The 17,062-nt window shown below is 44.0% G+C and overlaps 1 protein-coding gene across 3 annotated transcripts in view; it reads left to right on the forward strand.

The window, feature by feature from the left end:
- Positions 1–17,062, forward strand: part of DCX (doublecortin) — a 125,099-nt gene that overhangs the window by 31,167 nt on the left and 76,870 nt on the right. For 2 of the 3 annotated variants that reach the window (XM_074599922.1, XM_074599921.1), the window contains exons 2-3: positions 9,248–9,449; positions 10,995–11,385. In XM_074599922.1, the coding sequence (XP_074456023.1) occupies positions 11,022–11,385 (364 nt within the window). In that variant the 5' untranslated portion in view covers positions 9,248–9,449; positions 10,995–11,021. Of the gene's footprint in view, positions 1–5,602; positions 5,764–9,247; positions 9,450–10,994; positions 11,386–17,062 lie in introns of all 3 variants that reach the window. The other variant, XM_074599920.1, reaches the window with a different exon arrangement.

Genomic DNA, 17,062 nt, shown 5'->3' on the forward strand with positions numbered 1-17,062 from the left:
TACAGTTTAAGCAAGGGTTATTCTGGCTCTCATGATTCTGTAAGGCAAAAACCAGAGTATGTCTGTGTTCCTTTTCTACTTTGGGGATGGTAAATCCCAATGTGCAAACTGAAAGGTGTGGGGGTTGGATTTCAAAGAGGAAGTTGAAACACAATGCTATCATTTCCTTTGAATTAAATCCATTATCATCAAGTACTAAATGTCTTGTTCAGCTTTACCTGAATTTTGCATCACAAGTGACCACTTTACTTCTAGCAGGATGTAATGTGATGCTGAACAGACACTGCATATTATGATGATGAACAGCCATTGCCCAGTTGTCAGTTCTGTAGCTGGGTATGGGTGAGAGCTATACTGCTGCACCCTGGGTTGGGGGGCAGTGGGCACGCTTCAGAGCTTGCAGCGTCCTTGCATATCACCAAGCCAAAAAGTCAGGATCTTTCCTAGCTTCTTGCTGCCATGCCATGGGGGTGGAAGGAGAGGTGATGAATTTCTGTCTTGCTATAGCAGTCCATACAAAAGATGGACTAGCTGTTGTTCCTGCAAATCCTTCCCGGGATTTCATGGCCCACAGCTCCAGCAGTGCTGCTACTAGAGCATCGTGACTGCTTGTGGTCCCCATGTGTCCTTCCTCTCCTTTCTAGGGACCCGACAGCACGGTCGTGAGCATCAGTCACTCCTAACTGATCAGCACCTCAACAGGGATCACTGTTTCCACTCCTGATGCTCAGATTTACCACAGGGTGGCATCGTTGTTGTCTTACAGACACCTACGGCACAAGAAGTGGCACACAGCATGAATGCGAGTTGCAGGGAGGTCCTTAAAGCGTGAATGCTGGCCAGTACGTGAGCTCGCATGGGCACTCTGCAGGGCTGTGCTGCTTTGCAAGGCACAGTGGAGGTGCCCGTTGTGTGCTGAATTTACCCATCACCTGTGCCTCACAAATACTTCCTGTCACATCTACCAACCTCACAGCGAGTCAAAGTGCACTGGTGTTAATATATCTGTGGTGACGTGGATTGTGATTAGCACTGCAGGAAGTACAACTAGGCTTCTTTCTGCAGGTCCCCCTTTCACACCTCTATGGAAGAGGTGAGGAAGAAGGCCTAAAGTGAAGTGAGGGAAGAGAACCATAAAGAAAAGAATGAGAGGATCTCTGGCATGACCAGCTTGGAGATGACTGGGCTTGTGTGGGCTAGAAGTGAGACAAGCACTGCCTTTCATAATTCTCTTTCAGGGTTATGTCCACAGACTTAGCCCACAAACTGGAGGTTTGGGCCAGTCAGCAGTGTTGAGGCATGGATCACTGGCAGGGTGACCACAATGAAACAAGTCATGACTGTGCCCAGGAGACATGCAAAGACTATTCATGTTGTGGTGTGGGCCTTGAATAAGAGGTATTTTAGCAGAGTGTTCCATGTGCTTTCAGGGTTAATAACTATAAGGATCAAGCTGAAAATATTTGTTGGGTTGCTTAGTGAGTGGAAGTCACCTAATACAAGAAGCAGTTTGGATTTCTAAGTGGAAACAGAATAAATATTTAACTTGGTATAGAAAAGCACTTCATGGGTACAAAGAATAAAACAATGGCCTGTTAGTTAGTATTTATGGCTGTACTCTGTTTCTGTAGTGGGGCTGCAGTCAGCTAATCTGCCTTTCCACAGTGGTTAGAATAAAGCAGAGATGGACAAAAGTAGTAGCTGTGGCAATTATATAACCATATACCATCATCCCATTGTATAAAGGTGGGACGGTGATGTTCTGCTGGGACTTAACAATGTACACATAGCACTGGGGGCTGAAACCTATTGCTGCAGAAAGGTCCTTGCCTTTCTAGTTTAGCTGATGCTAATGGAGGAGAGGACTGTGGTTATTAGCCCACAGGGCCCTTGATAAAGCCAGTCTGCTACTGATATCCTTTTCTTGCAGCTAGCTGGGATTGAACCTGACTTTTTTTTTGCACTACCACAGCATTTCATCAGTTGATTTTTCTGACTTAAGCCACTTACCCCCATGCATCCCAGGTAAAGACCATCCTCAAATTCATAATGAAAGGAGAGCAGGTCCCACTTACATGCTGAACTATAAGTGGCTCCAGGGCTTGTTTCTCTGGACTTTGAAGTCACAGGAAACATCCCTATTTCCTTGCAGCTTGCAAGTAGCTGCCTTTTGGCTCTATCTCTGTGGTGACCAATAACTGCTTAGAATTGAGTTAAAAATGGAAACCTGCTTTATGTGGTGTTTGAGCTCCTGCTATCCTTGCTCAATTTGGGTGCTTACATAGCTGGTATTTGGTAGCACTTATGAGATCTCATTGAATCAGAAGTGTAGCTGACTACTTTCAGATGAGACCAGGAGTTTCTTCTGATCTGGTTCTTGATCCAAACTTTGGGATATTAGTCCTGATGTTCTGGTATGGTTCTTATTCTCCTGCTCAATTATACTGTGGTTCACAAAGTTTTCCAGGTTGGGAATTTCACCCAATGAGGAAGAACAAATAATCTGTGAGCAGTGTATAATAACTTTGTCTTAAATTGGGAGGGTTTCCTAATGCATGGAACCTGTCTAATCTGAAGATAAAATAGCATCAGAATCAGCACTGAGGAGTTTCTGGTGTCAGCTTCTAGACCAATAGTTCCCAAATCATCATCTAGTACTCTCCTGTGAAGTTAAACAATGACACAGTTTTCAGCAAGCTGCAGATGTTCAAAAGAAAAAAAAAAAGGGTATGACTTCTTCTTCCAGAAAGGTCAGTACCAAAGCACTGATAGTCATTGTCTCTCTGCTGGGTGAGATGCTTCTCTCCAGTGAGTGGTCTGTTCCAGGGACATTAGTGGAGCAGGAGGACACCCTGTCCTTGTCTCTTGATGTCTCCTACTGTAGACAAGGAGGAGAACTTCTGCCTGAAGCCATCTCTCACTTGTCAGCACAACTCTGGTATGCGTGGAGGGAACAGGGGAAAAAATGCAAAAGTTTAGACCAGAGTTCTAGTACTTGAGATAGAGCTATTTAGAAAGCAGTGTGTCTTACAGCATTTCCATTACTGTAACCTTTCCTTTAAAGATAAAACATACACATAATTCTATGTAGGTTCTCAGGAGGTATCAAAAATCTCTGGATACATCAATAGCTGCTAGGGACAGGGCTTTGCATGTCAGCATATATTTGGAACCTGCTTCCTTCCCATGCTTGCACAGTGCTCAAGTATGCCTTGTACTAGAAACAAACAAGGTATTGCTGGTTGCTACATGCAAGACCCAGCTTTTTCAAAGCCTCGTAGTAATAAATGAGAGAAGAAGAATCGGATTTGGTTTAGTTTAGGATAGAGTTTGCAGTGTGAGCTATGGCTGCTGGAAAAAGGGGACTGAAGGTGTCAGTACTGACCTTTTATGTTACAGCATGTTTTATTGTTTTCCATTCTGCCTGACTGTGGTGAATCTGTGTCTTCCTAGAGTGAAAGACTGCAGCTATGTAAACAAGAAATATCAGTTCATTGATGTTTAAACAATGGTCTTTTGGTGTGCTCATGTATTCTAATTTGCGTGAGACTTTGAGCAGATAAGTCTTTAATCTAGCTAAATGAGTTTTCATTGCTGTATCTACCTTTAAATTTTAATATAGATGCAAAGCAGTGATTATCAATAGTTTATTATAGATAAATGATATGTGTACCTGAAGAACAGTAGCAAAATACTTAAGCAGTATCTGCAGCCATGAAAAATCACCATTTTCTGTGAATTTTTATGATAAACAAGATTGGAATCATCCCCTGAAAACAATAAAAAAAAACTAGCACAAAAGCACTCTTTCCCTGCTCTGCTCTCTTCTTTTGTGGAGAGTGTAAAAAAAAAAAAACAAAAAAAAACCAAACAAACAAAAAAAAACAAACAAACAAAAAAAAACCCACACCTTTGAGATGCCTCTATCTCTCAGCTGTTACTGCTGGTAGAAGGAGGTGAGCAAGCTGAATGACAATTATTCCTACTATGTCGCTGACAGCTCAAAGCCTCTACACAACAGCTGAGCTCAGCCAGAATCCACACTCTAAATACTGATTACTCATCTCCTGCCAAGAGACAGGTTTCCTTAGAGCCTTATAGCTACCCTGGGAGTTTTCCAGCACCCGTGCTCTGCTGCCAGAGGCCAGCTGTGTTGGCATAAACACAAACTGTGCCAGAGTGTGAGCCTCCTGTCAGTAAGGGGGTTGTGCTCCAAAGATGGTGTGGGCCTGAATTGAGACTACCTGTGGGCAATCTGTTGGGGTGCATGGACCTGACAAACAGTTTTAGTACAAAAGTTCAAAATGAGACTGTGATAGGCTATGAGAACTCCAGGTTGGTGTAATTTTTCCTCTTTTGACCTCTAGTCTTTGTCCTATGTTGTGCTGAATATCAGAGCTCAAAAGCCCTTAATGTTCCCTAAGGCCACTTGAGGCATCTTTTTGTTTTCTATTTAAGATGCTAGTTTTATAGATCACATGCTTTCACTAATTGATAATGAGAAGGTATTTGTCTAGGACATATATATGGCTAATCCTGTAGCCTGTGTTGGGCTTAGTCTGGGATGAAGTTGACTGAGTGGAAGTGTCTTGTGAAAAATGACTTCTGAAATGATCTATTGTTGTGATTTCAAAGTTTATAAGATGGGCTGTTTGGGTATCTTTTACAAATGCTCCCTCAGTGTAACCTGACTTCCCTGTCACTGCCTTCAGAGTGACAGAGAGAATCTATGTTTGAAAGGAAACATCTTGCATTTCCAACTTGAATGTGACATGATCTCCCACAATGGCTTTGTGACTTTCCATCATTTAATATTCCTTCAAACCAATGTTACATTCAGCAGGCATTTTGAGAGAGCCTGGCAATCGTGTATTCAGTTAGAATTACTGTATATCATAAAATTATCAAGAAGTTATTAAATTCTTGGTCATAAGTCTCCTAACTAATATGGTGCAGCTCATGGACAACCTCAGAGAAAAGAGACATCTGGATTTCTTGCGGTTCCTTTTGTCATGACCTTGGCTGGGACTTGCAGACCATACATCATACATAATTTGGTCAGCAAAAATGTACTGACAACCTCTGTGAGGTTCTGTGTGTCCCCCAGGGTACAGGCAATGCATGTGGCAGACATTTCCATGGCTTTCTGCAAGCTTTGCAAATTGCTGTTAAGGGAAAATGCTGCCAGTGAACTGCCACCAGAACTTGGCCTGTGGAACCCACTGGGTCTGGCAGGATTTACCCAAGATATCATGGGGTGTGTACTGGGGTGGGGGTGCTTCCTTTTCTGCTATCAGGGAACTTGTTTTCAGCTGGGAAAGATTTATTAATTGTGGTGACTTGCTTGTAGTAGGGAGGGGATGGAGCCAGAAGAAATCTAGTGCAAAAGGTATTTTTCTTTTGGATGACTGTTGTGTGTGTTAATGCTTTCTCATATCTGGATGTGTTGGGAATGTCTTGAGTGAGTTCATTGAATAGCTCATTATGACCTGCATTGTTTCCAGATATTTACAAAAGTTTTATTAGCACAAGGAATGGCCTTTTCACTTGAAGCCTGCTTCCTGTTGATCCCTCAGAGGATGTAAATGCCTCTTTCTCCCAGATTTCAGCAGGAGCTTATCTGAAGCCAATGTCATCTGCTGAGATTGAGGGCATCTGCCAAGGGTGTGACACTGCAGCACAAATGCACTGACTCAGCACAGCCTCTGGGATCTGGAGGAGTGACAAGTCTTACCCAAGAGATACTGGTGCTGTGGAGCACAGGTGAGGAGGCCCACATTGGCCAGCTGCTGGAGGTGGCCTTGGAGCCTAGCTTCTGATCCCACACTCTCCTCCTTCCCCAGACCGAAATCTTTGTCCCTCCTGCTCCTTGGGGTTTTCTAGTGATTCAGGCTGTAGAAGGGTCCAGCCCTCTGACTTCAAAGTCTGAACAGCCTCTGCAGGTGGTTACAAGGCTTGGAGTGGTGAAACTATGCTACGGAGGTATTCTTCCACCCTTCTCCCCAGTGCCTGAGCTGACTTTGGCTCACTAGCACTGGTATTTAAAAGACTTTCAGATGTGTGTGGTCCCTGTAAAAATAAATCTCCAAAGAAAACAAATGTTATGTGGTGAAAGTCTGCCAAGTCCCCGTTGCTTATTAGCTCATAGTATTATGTAGGAGAGACTTAACTCTATAGTCTGATATAGGATAATTCTTTGACGAACGGTCAGCTCTTTTGAAGATTGAGGTTTAAATCCTGTTGCTCTATAGGGTCAAGATTGTGCCATTGGCTTTATGGGCTTTTAATTTTGAGTGCCTTGACACACCTGGCAGAGCCCTGAAATAGTAATTTGTCATTTCAGAGGGTTTTAGTGTGTAAGTTCACATCAAGCAAAGCTTTGAAAGCAGTGATCGTGGATGACACTTTTGAAGCAGTCCATAAGAACAGAGGTTAAAATAAGAAATGTAATGAAACATGTATGTCTAAATAGACTGACTTGAAAATGTTGATCCAAGACTTCCTTCAAAAGCTGTGATCTTAATTTAAATTTTTCCAGAACTCTCATCTGTGGTGCAGCCAGAACTTGACTACTTATCACCCTAACATACACCCTGATTGCAGAACATGCTATGCTATCAGATGCAATTTTCTGTAGAAGTCAGGATGATGTATAACAAAGCAACTAGGCATTGACATAGGGAGTACTTAAGACTGCTACATCTAACGATGCTAGAAACTGGATTTTCCAGGTATATATGAAGAAGTTAGCACAAAGTAGTCACAAAATCCCTTTTATCTAAAGCCTGTCCCTTTCCAAAGTATCCCAGTTGCTCAGCAATGTCAACAAACATCTTTATACTGATTTAGTTACCCAGGCAAAAGTCTAAACGTTAGCTTCCTGGAGGAAAGATGATTCACCTGATTTAAAGCAGATAACTTAATCTGAAGAGCTAAATTTATCTTTCCTTTTTAGATAGATGAAACTATTGATGGGAAGAAGAATTTTCTTTTCAGTTCTCAATTGCTCATGCTGCCTAAAATGGTTTAGATTACGGTGTCTCAGAGGGTGAGTCTCTTCTGATGTAAATAGATTTTGACTAGCATTAACTCCTTAAGGCCAGTGAAGCTCTTGTGCCTGACCAACAGAAATGAAGTCAGGAGCAGGCCGTTGCATTCATCAAGAAAGAGCTGTTTATTTCTATGCCTTATTGCATAGCCCAGCCAATATCTGTAGTATGAGGTGATCATGTTCTCATTTGAAAAGAAGCAAATATGGTGTGATTCCACTAAGAAAATGTGAAATCAGTCTGGCTCCAGGGCTCTTCACCTTCAGTGATGTTCTGGCTGCTGAGATCCTTCTTGTCATGTGGCAGGATTGAAGGAGGACAACTGTACTGAAGGTGATTTGGGCACTTCTTAGAAATAACTTGAGATTTTACCTCAGATGAACATTACCGTCAATGGTTATAGAAACCTTATCCTTCAGTCATGAACAAACACCAGGTCTCTCGCTGGAGCAATTCTGCTTTTAAAAGGAAGTGCCTGTACTCCAAAAATCTTCTGGCAGTGTCCTGAGCAGATATGTCCATAGAGACATGCTTCATCTTCTCACCAGTGGGTATGGTCTTGGATGTGGAAGGAAGTCAAGAGCCATTTGTTAATGCTGTTTGAGACCTTTTGCTGTCCTCAGAACTCCCCATACAAGTCAAACTTGGGAGATGAATCAGTTGTACAATTCTACTGACTGTATGGATTTACATCATCTTGCCGGGTTACCCTGGGGTTGTATCCAGATCCTTAGACAACATCTCAAAGAGTCTGCCTCTTCTGTCAAAGCTCTGTGCACTACTGAAGACTGAATTTGGTTTCCTTTTCTCTATTCTTGCTGTTACTGTACTTAGCACATGCATAATGATTTGTATCTTTTGCACATTTTTAAAATATGAATAAATTCATATTTACATCAGTATTGTGATATAGGGAAGAATTAATCCTGGACAGATGAAGCACATAGTGATAAATGGCCAGGCATTATCTATTTTGGAATAGGATCTAATGGGAAGGAGAAGGCTTAAATCCCACCTACCTCTTGCATCTGCATCCAGAGACCCGCTGAAATATGCCTTGGAGAGCACAGACCCTGCTCTCTCCTGTGGTCCTCTTGAGTGCTAATTCCTGAGGAAGGAGAGCAGATCTGTGGTCTCCTCTGTAGTGATCCCAGCAAGCACATAAGGAAGCAGACAACAGCTTTAGTGGAGGATGCATGGGAGCCTTTGAATAAAAGAATGGTTTCAGGGAATGAGAAACTTGACAAATCTCATGTGTGAAAGTTGCTGGCAAATAGAAATGAACTCTCAGTGGGTTTATGTTAGTGTTGCCTGGACTATCATGTACAGGACAGACAAAGCTGGAATAAATGCTAACTTCTGTGTAAATGTGATACTGCTGTTATGTGCCAAAATGACAAAATCTGATGTTTTCATTCAAAACAGACGCAGCGTTGTTAGGAAAGATTTCCTTCTACAGATGGGAAGACCTTACCATTTGTAAATCTCCTTCTTTTTTAAAGTAAAGATGGGACTAGCACCAGTAGGGTTAGTGGTGCTGCTCTTCTAACTGCAGGATAGAAATCTCTATCCAGAGAGCAGGTGAAAGATTTTGCTGTCAAAATGAAAGAGCCCAGTACAATTCTGTAACAGCTGAGTCCTGCAGTGGAATCAGAAAATAAACTTCTCTTAGTTTGGGATATGAGCCAGGTTGAATCTGTTGGGTTAAGCTTGTGTTGAATGACTCCGTCCTGAACCCCTTGGGGATTTGAATGAACTGGGATTCAGAGCTCTGGCTTTGGCTTGTGTCCAATGTTAACGGAGAAAAATTATTCAGGGGCACCGCATGCAGAACCACCAAGTGAATTCTCCCTTTCTGCTTGCCAGTGTAAACCACGAATGCTGTGTAAAACCAGTACAGGAGCAGAACTGTGTCCAGTTCCACTGGTCAACTTTTTTCTTAGCTGCTTTCCTAATGCACAGGAGTCTTGTGCCAGCATTGTAGCATGCTGTAGGATTGTAGCCATGACCTCCCTGTGCTGGTAATCCTATAATATTTGTGCATCAGTCTGATTATGCTCTTGGTGAGGCTAGAGCCAAGGGGAAACTTGCATCCCTCAGAACATCACCCCAAAACTTGCCCCTTTAAACTTTTTGTTTACCCATTTGTTAATATATCTAGAGCTGGAAGGAACACGCCCTTTTTTTCTCAAATACAGTGACGACTACAAGCAGACGACTGATGATGAGAGTACAAACCACTGAGGCAAAGTTACCGTGAAGGGATGGAACAAGGCACTAGGACCTAGGAGGCGTCTCATCCACCCTGGCAGGAATTTCTTGCTTGGAGCTCAGACAACAAAGGCAGAGTGAGCCTGGTTTTCTTTCTCTCAGCATCTCCACCCTGCGCGCTGAAAACCGGTGAGTAGAGCTTTTTTTTGAGTGACTTGCATGCAGAAAAGTAACAGATGTCAGATAGAAAGGAGGAATCTTTCTCTTAGTACCTTACAGCATCTGCAGTTCATTTAAAAATCAAAACCCTCTGCATCCTCTGATTCATTCCCGAAGTTGCTTGGATGTTTCATTGTTAAGTGCATGATACCAGACTGAATCTACCCCAACTAGCATCGTGGAGAAAGTGTTCCCAACTTGGGGTTTCTGTGCAGATCACCTGCATTGTCATCTTCTGCTTTATTGCAGACTGGGAACAATGATTTTTCTTGCACAGGTCACATTGACATTTTAAAATACAGGGAAGGAGCTTCATTCTGGCGAATGTAAGGGGTGGGGAAGAGATAGCAACAGCTTTTCCTAGATTTATACCTGGTTGCCAAGTGGTAGTGAAAATCCCCTTTCTGCCCTGTGTTAACATGCAAGCAACATATGTGAGTTGCATGTTCCTGGTTGTGCTGGAGGAGTGGAAGGGTCTTTCTATTGCAGGGTTGGGGGTTCCTCCTCCTTTTGTGTTGTGGTTTGGTGCGGGAGGAAGGTTGTTCTTGAGAATAAACTAGAGACTATGCAGAAATTCCTGCTTGCTGAGTGTCAGCTCGAGTCTCAGCTTTTCTGTGCTAGTGGCTTGCGCTGGGAGCCCCCCGTACTCAGAACAATGAAAGGTGAGCTAGCAGGGGCGGTGTGTCCCTTGGGCAGGGGCACTTCCAGCATTAAATCACTTAAGCCTGGAAGGGGGTGCAAATAGCCCCTTTATTTTCTCTTCCTCATTAAAGGGGAGCAGAAATGCAGTTCAGAGGAGATTCAGGCAGAAAAGAGCTTAGCGAAGCCTTGTTTCAATGACAGATTTTTCTTTCCAGTCATTTCTTCTTAGAGATGTAGGCTGGTCCTGGGAATTGATTGATGGGCTAGGAGGGGGCTGCGGATAGGGGGAAGGGTGGGCTGGATCTCATTGCTAACCCTTATTGAACAGGCTGTCACAAAGAAACTGCTTATTCCCCTGTGACCATTCTTTCATAAATGCCAGTTTATTCTAATGTTAAACATTCAGATGCTTTGGTTCCTTCCGTGATTCGACAGATTGAAGGGCTGACTTACTGGGATCTCCTTGTTTTCTGTTGCCAGAGGAAACCTCACAGGGCTCAGAGGTTTAATTCATTGCCAACTGGTGTTTGGATGAATTTTTTGGGGCTGAGTTGTGATTGCCATGTATCCCTTTGGCCCCAAGTCCCAATTTACTACACTTTGAAAACTCCCAGGTGCAGGAGCAGACAGCTCTCTAGAAACGTGTTCCCCGCCCCCAGCAGTTGGATCCCTTTCAAAATGCGAGGACCCCTCCTACCCTCAGTCCCCAGAATCAATACAAATCTGGGTCAGAGGAGGGGGTGCTTCCCAAATGCATCTGTCCTGCTACAGAAACAGCTCTCACATCAGTGTCATTTTTCTCTGTATTGTGGCTCTGCTTGGCTCTAACCTGTCCTTTTGCACTCCTTCTCTCCCCATCTCCTTCCTGCTCAGCTTCAGATCCTTAGGGTTCACCAAACTATGGAACTTGATTTTGGACACTTTGACGAAAGAGACAAGGCGTCCAGAAACATGCGAGGCTCACGTATGAACGGGTTGCCCAGCCCCACTCACAGTGCTCACTGTAGCTTCTACAGAACCAGGACCTTACAGGCACTGAGTAATGAGAAGAAAGCCAAGAAGGTGCGTTTCTATCGTAATGGGGACCGCTACTTCAAGGGAATTGTATATGCCGTGTCCTCTGACCGCTTCCGAAGTTTTGATGCTCTCCTGGCTGACCTGACCCGATCCCTGTCCGACAACATTAATCTGCCTCAGGGAGTCCGTTACATTTACACCATTGATGGGTCGCGGAAGATTGGGAGCATGGATGAGCTGGAGGAAGGTAATTAGCATCGCTGTCTGGTGCAGTGAGGAGGCGGGGTGGGAAGGGGGCTGCACCACTTGGGTCTGCTGTTAAGGTCACATTTCCTCAGGCACATGGGGATGCTTCTGCCTCTCTGTGCTGAACCTGCATGTTTCCCTTCCCCTCCAGAGAGGTGCAGGACAGGGTGGCCATGCCGGGGCTGACACCTCCAGGGTGTCCCCCAGCACGCTCGCTCAGGTGCCGATGTGGAGCCAGAGGGGTGTGTCTTACTCTTGGCTAGACTCTGGGAGCTGTCTGAGTGTGACCATGTGTCTGTCCAGGCTGGGGGGGGATCCCAGATTGGTGCCGGGGGTGACTGAGGAGTGATGCGGGTTTCCCACTGGGGTGGATGGGTATGAATGGAAAAGCAAGGGGTGCTGGGGGATTCATGTAGTGCGTGTGTAATGGGGGTGGGAGGGATTTATGCACTCTGTGTATGGGGTTGTTTTGAGGGGTTCGTGCACAATGTATGTGTATAGGGGTGTGGTCAGGGCTGTGCAGGGACTTGAGTGTGTGTGGAGTGGGGTGTTGGGGGTGAATGCAGCGTGTATGGTGGGTGTGTAGAAGGTGGGGTGTTAGGGGTTTTTTACAGAGTTTGAGGAGTGTGTGGAGGGGTGGATTGAGAGTTCGTGCAGTGTGTTTAGAGGGGGAAATTAAAGAACAAGGTGTGTGCACGGAGAAGGGTGTTTTGGGGATGATGGTGGTGGGCTTGGTGAAATTTGGGGTTTGATATGTGTGTATGTGTGGAGCAAGGCGTAAGAGGGTTAATTGTAGAGGAGGTGTTAGAATTCCTTAAGGGGTTTAATGCATAGGGTGTGTGCTGGGGTTTGCGCTCAGGGAGTGCGTGGAGGTGTGTTGGGTCTGTGTGTGTGTAAGGGGGAGTGCTGGCGGGTTCTTGCATAGCGATGTGTGTGGAGAGGGCATTGGGAGTTCATATGCTGCATTTGAATATGGTTCATGCAGGGTCTGTATGGAAGGGAGGTGTATTGAGGCATTCAGGTGGGGGGGTGTTAAGGAGGTGTATTTGGGAAGTGTTTCTGCAGGGACTGCGTGTGGTGGGGTGGGCTGCTGTGGTAGGTCTGCAGGGGAGTGTGAGAAAGCATCCCCTGTATAGCAGGTCTGAGTGTATCTCTGTCTAGAGAGGGTGTCGGTGTGCCTGTTCCTCTGAGTGTCACTTGGATTGTGGGATGCAGGATGAGTCAAAAATCAATCCTTCTGTCTGCAGGGGGTGGCCTGGGGGCAGGCTTGCTCCTGCGGAGCTCAGCTGCCAGCTTTGTCTGTGCCTAAGGAGCTCCCTCTGCAGCAGTGGGCTGCCACCATGGGTGCTGCCTTTCTCAGGGAGTGTCAGAAGGACACCCAGGATGAAAGCGCTACATGGCCAGTCCTGCCTCCTTGCCCAAGGCATGGCTGTGGGCAAGCTCTGCTGGCAGGGCAGATGAAGTGGGGTGTGCAGAGGACACACACAGCCGCCCTGCTTTTCCTTTCCCTGAGCAATTCAGATATTCCATTCTTTGTTTGGACCTGGAATATCCTGATTTCTCTGTTGCAAGAGGGGAGTTGCTCTTCCCTGTTGCCTGATGTTTTCCTCCAAGCGGATGACCTGGCTGATTTGGTGACTATATAAAATCCATAAGGCTTTTGCCTTTAGTAAAAGACAATGAATGTGAGTGTGTGAGCCACTGAATTGCAGGGGCAGCCTCAGCAGTGAGTCATTGTGTGACCTTGACTAAAGCATTTCTCCCTAGAATTCCTTATCTGTCAAGTAGGATGCTCATTTCCCCAAAATAATTTGTGGGGACAGCAAACAGAATAAATGTTGGTTTCTGCAGAGGAGTTTTATTGGGAAGAAATTGCTGCCTTTCAGAGAGATGATGCGGTCCTAGTGGAGTTATTCTCAGCCCAGTTACAGCTGTCAAATGGAGGTGTGGCCTCCCTTAATTTTAGAGATTCTGCCATGTTTCATTCTGATCTCTTAATATGGCCACAGCAGCCTTTTTCTAATGGCAGATCTCGGTCCTGCTTGTCCTAGGTTTTATGTAAATCTTTAGGAATAACTCCACAGGAGAAAATGCAGGTTTTTTTTATACTCTTCCTCCTTTTATATCCTTCCTGCTTTTTGTCAATGAAGTTAAGAAACCTTTAGTTGTTACACATGCTTTACACTGGGTTTTGCTGCAGGTAAGAAGGTACATAGTTCTTGAAAATATTTTTTACTGGTTAAGGTACAGGCAGGAGATGCTGGCATTTGGATTCTGTCTTTGTTCTGCCAAAATGGTATCTGGAAACAGCACTGAAGAAGTGGCACTAAAACAAAAATAGGATTGTCTGTGTGGCTGTGTCCTCAGCAGAGCATCAGCTAGGAAAATACAATCTGAGCAAAGTGAAAACAAAGAAATCCAGTGTCTGAAAATGCAAAAGTAGATCTGTATACTGTTATTGACAGTTTAATGATAACAACATTCCCATTTTTCTTTGGATGACCTACGCATCTGTTGTATAAAAGCAATCTGGGAAAGACATTACTTTTGATTTATAATACCATGGTTGTAACCAACCTTGTGGTAAACTATGCTATAAGCTTGTGTGTTTGTATAACTGTGTGCTAGGTACCTTCATGGAAAAACAGAACTTCAGAGTAATTTTGCATACAAGAACAGCACATACACAAACAGTATACGTTTGCTATATAAATTAGCTTTCTGGTTGGAGACCGAGAGTAACTAAACCAGTTCTAGTTGCTATAACGTGACTAATTTATTACTGTAATTTCCAATAAACTAGTAGAACCTAGGCAAAGAAGTCATCAGACAGGCGCATCTCAGTAGTTTAATTGCAAAAGCTGGTGAATTACTGATAATATTTCACATCACGTTTTAAGTACTTGATTACTTCTGCATGATTTAAAAATCTGCTTACATGGTGTAGTCTGAATGTACTTCTGGAGAGTAGAGAATGATATTGCACAATACTAATATCCTTGAAACAGACATTTCAGGTGAACAAAACCTTCTTGGTGTGCTGCTAACAAAAAATGGTTCTTGCAAATAAGCCTTTTGGTCTCTAGACCCAGACTTGGTAGTCTTTTCTTCCCTGGCATTCAGACTTGTTCTCGTAAGGTTCTGGATGGATGTTTTAGTTCCCAATTTGTCCAAGATGGAACAAGTGAAGTCTCTCTTACTCTTTGATCACATTGGTCTTAGCTGCCAGTTGGGATGTGCCTCCTGGTCCTTTCCTGTACTGAACTCTAATGCCTCACATTTTGGAAGCCCATCAGGACTCTGTCACATAAGTGCTTTTTGCTGCTTACTGAGTTCTTCCTCACCTGTTACTGGCTGCTTTTTCTATACTGTCTCCTGTACCACACAGTGTACCACAGAGCTGTCTATGTCCACGTCTCCCAACAACCTTCTCTCAAAATCCATCTTTCTGATAATTTTTGTTCTTCCTCCTTTCACTCCTAACGGCAGTCTTCCATCACTGTACTCATTGTCATAATCTTGACTCTGCATTTTCAGCATTCAGTTTTAATGGATATGTAAATAATGTACATGCTGCCATTGATTAGGACTATTCCTCCTTAATCAATATGTTGGTTTAATGCAGTACAGCATCCTATTACTGCACTGTTGCAGCTGATCCTGACTACAGGTAAATTGCTGACAGCATCTCCCACCTGTGTACATTCTTGGCTGAGTCAGGAGTGGATACTGGGCCCAAGTGTTGCTATCTATCATGCTTGTTTTAGTCAATAAGTGAATATTTTGGAAAAGAGCACTGGATGATCTTTATTCCCTTTCATATTATAATTGGTTCTAGTGACCAAGGCTTTAGGAAGTCCAATATATGAAGCTGCCTTTATAGAATACTGGTGAGCCACTGTTGCAATAGTTAATTCTGTGCCTTGTGCTGTGAGAAAACTTGAATATGAAAGATACTTAAAAAATCACGTGCCATCTTTTCCAGCCTTGCTCAAGCTGATATTAGAGCATCTTACATTGTCATCTAAGTTGCTACTGAAATCTAGTTGCCTTTGACATCTGGACAGGATGGCTTGTTCCTTGGTTCATTTTGAGTTTCTGTGTTCTTGTATATTCGTCATGATGGGATGGCAAATTCTCCCTGACTCAGCTCTGTTTGCTCTTTTTCTTTGAATGGAGGGCTGGATAAAGGTGGAAGCTGATATTATGCGTTGACATAAGCAGCAAAAATGGCTTAAGAAATGCTGTTCTTGGCCATGTATTCCAAACTCAGGCTGCAACTTGTCCCCATTGTCCCAAAGATGAGCTCTTTGTGGGACAAAATGTTTTTTTGGAGAGTGAGGGAAAGGCACTAGGGAGACTTCTGGCTGCTGAAGCCATTGCAGTTCCGAGTTAACCTCAGTACTAGTGGAGACTAGTTTTTCTCCTCTGGAGGGAGGGATGATGCTTCCCCAGAAGCCAAATTCCCCACTTGTAAAGATTAGATATTTGTCACAATGTATTTAGAGGCACCAACCAAATGGGGCATCCTACTGTGCAAGGCACCATTTAAATGTGTAAGAAGAGATAACTCCTGCCCAGGGAGATTATGGTCTGAACACATCGAGGTAGAAGGAGGAGTTAGTACTGATGAGGAACTGAGATGCAGAAAAGCAGTCTGACTTGTTTATCCTAAGTCCGTAGATGAGACAAAGATGGAAGTCAGAGCTCTGAGCTTTCTTGTTCAAGTGCTTTTGTTCCCTTCCTGAGCCTTTTTCAGGGCTTGGTCAGTGGTTTGAAGGTACTTGCATATTTCAAGTTTTTTATCATAATTGGACTTTGGACCTACTTCTAGTCAGTGGCTGGTTTCATGTGAATTAAGCATCCTTTGCTATGTATAGTCGGGGTCAGAGACACATGGAAACAAACCCATCAAATACAAATATAGCATGGATCAGACATGGTCAGTAAAGGCAGAAATGCAGGCACAGATTAAAACCAGAAACTGAGAGACTCAACATTTAGCTTAAGCTGTAGACCTTCTCCCTCTGACCTCCTGGTATGCTCAGGCTGTTAGGCAGGGCACAGCCCCCCTTGCATTGCAGTTGGAGGGCCCATCCAAGGGTGGATTTATGCCCTTTTCCTATGCTGGGCTACTTGTCTGAAATTTGTTCTTGCCTCATATTAAACATTAGAAAAAGCTGAATAGGATTTTGTTTTGCTTGGTAGGGTTTCATTGCAAACATTCTTGGGCTGTAAGAGTTATTCCAGAAAGTGCTTCCAGGCTTTTTGTATCCTGTCATGCTCTGGGGAATCTTTTCCTAAATCTTGTCCAGGAGTGTTTAAAGTAATCATAGGAGGGGCTCCTCCCTGGAGCTGTACAGAGCCTGGTGTGTGCTGGGACTGAGGGGTTTATAGGAAGTACATTGAAATCCCCACCCAATGTGTGCATGTTCCAGTTTGCCTGGAAAATGGAATTCACATAGTCCAATCCTGAAATCTTGGTAACCTGTGACGTTGTTTTCTATGGCTGTTGTCCTGATGGCTTGGCTAATTACATCCTGTGTTACAAAACTTATCCTTGTGGTTCTGTTTTATTTGCTCATCCTGGCTGTCATGCTAGAACTGGTGTGGTCCCACCAATTCTTTATGGGCATCGTGTGGTTTTGAAGGTTTGGTAATCATGCATTTCTTTCACT

This window comes from Larus michahellis, chromosome 9, assembly GCF_964199755.1.
Source record: "Larus michahellis chromosome 9, bLarMic1.1, whole genome shotgun sequence".
Classification (NCBI taxonomy): Eukaryota; Metazoa; Chordata; class Aves; order Charadriiformes; family Laridae; genus Larus; species Larus michahellis.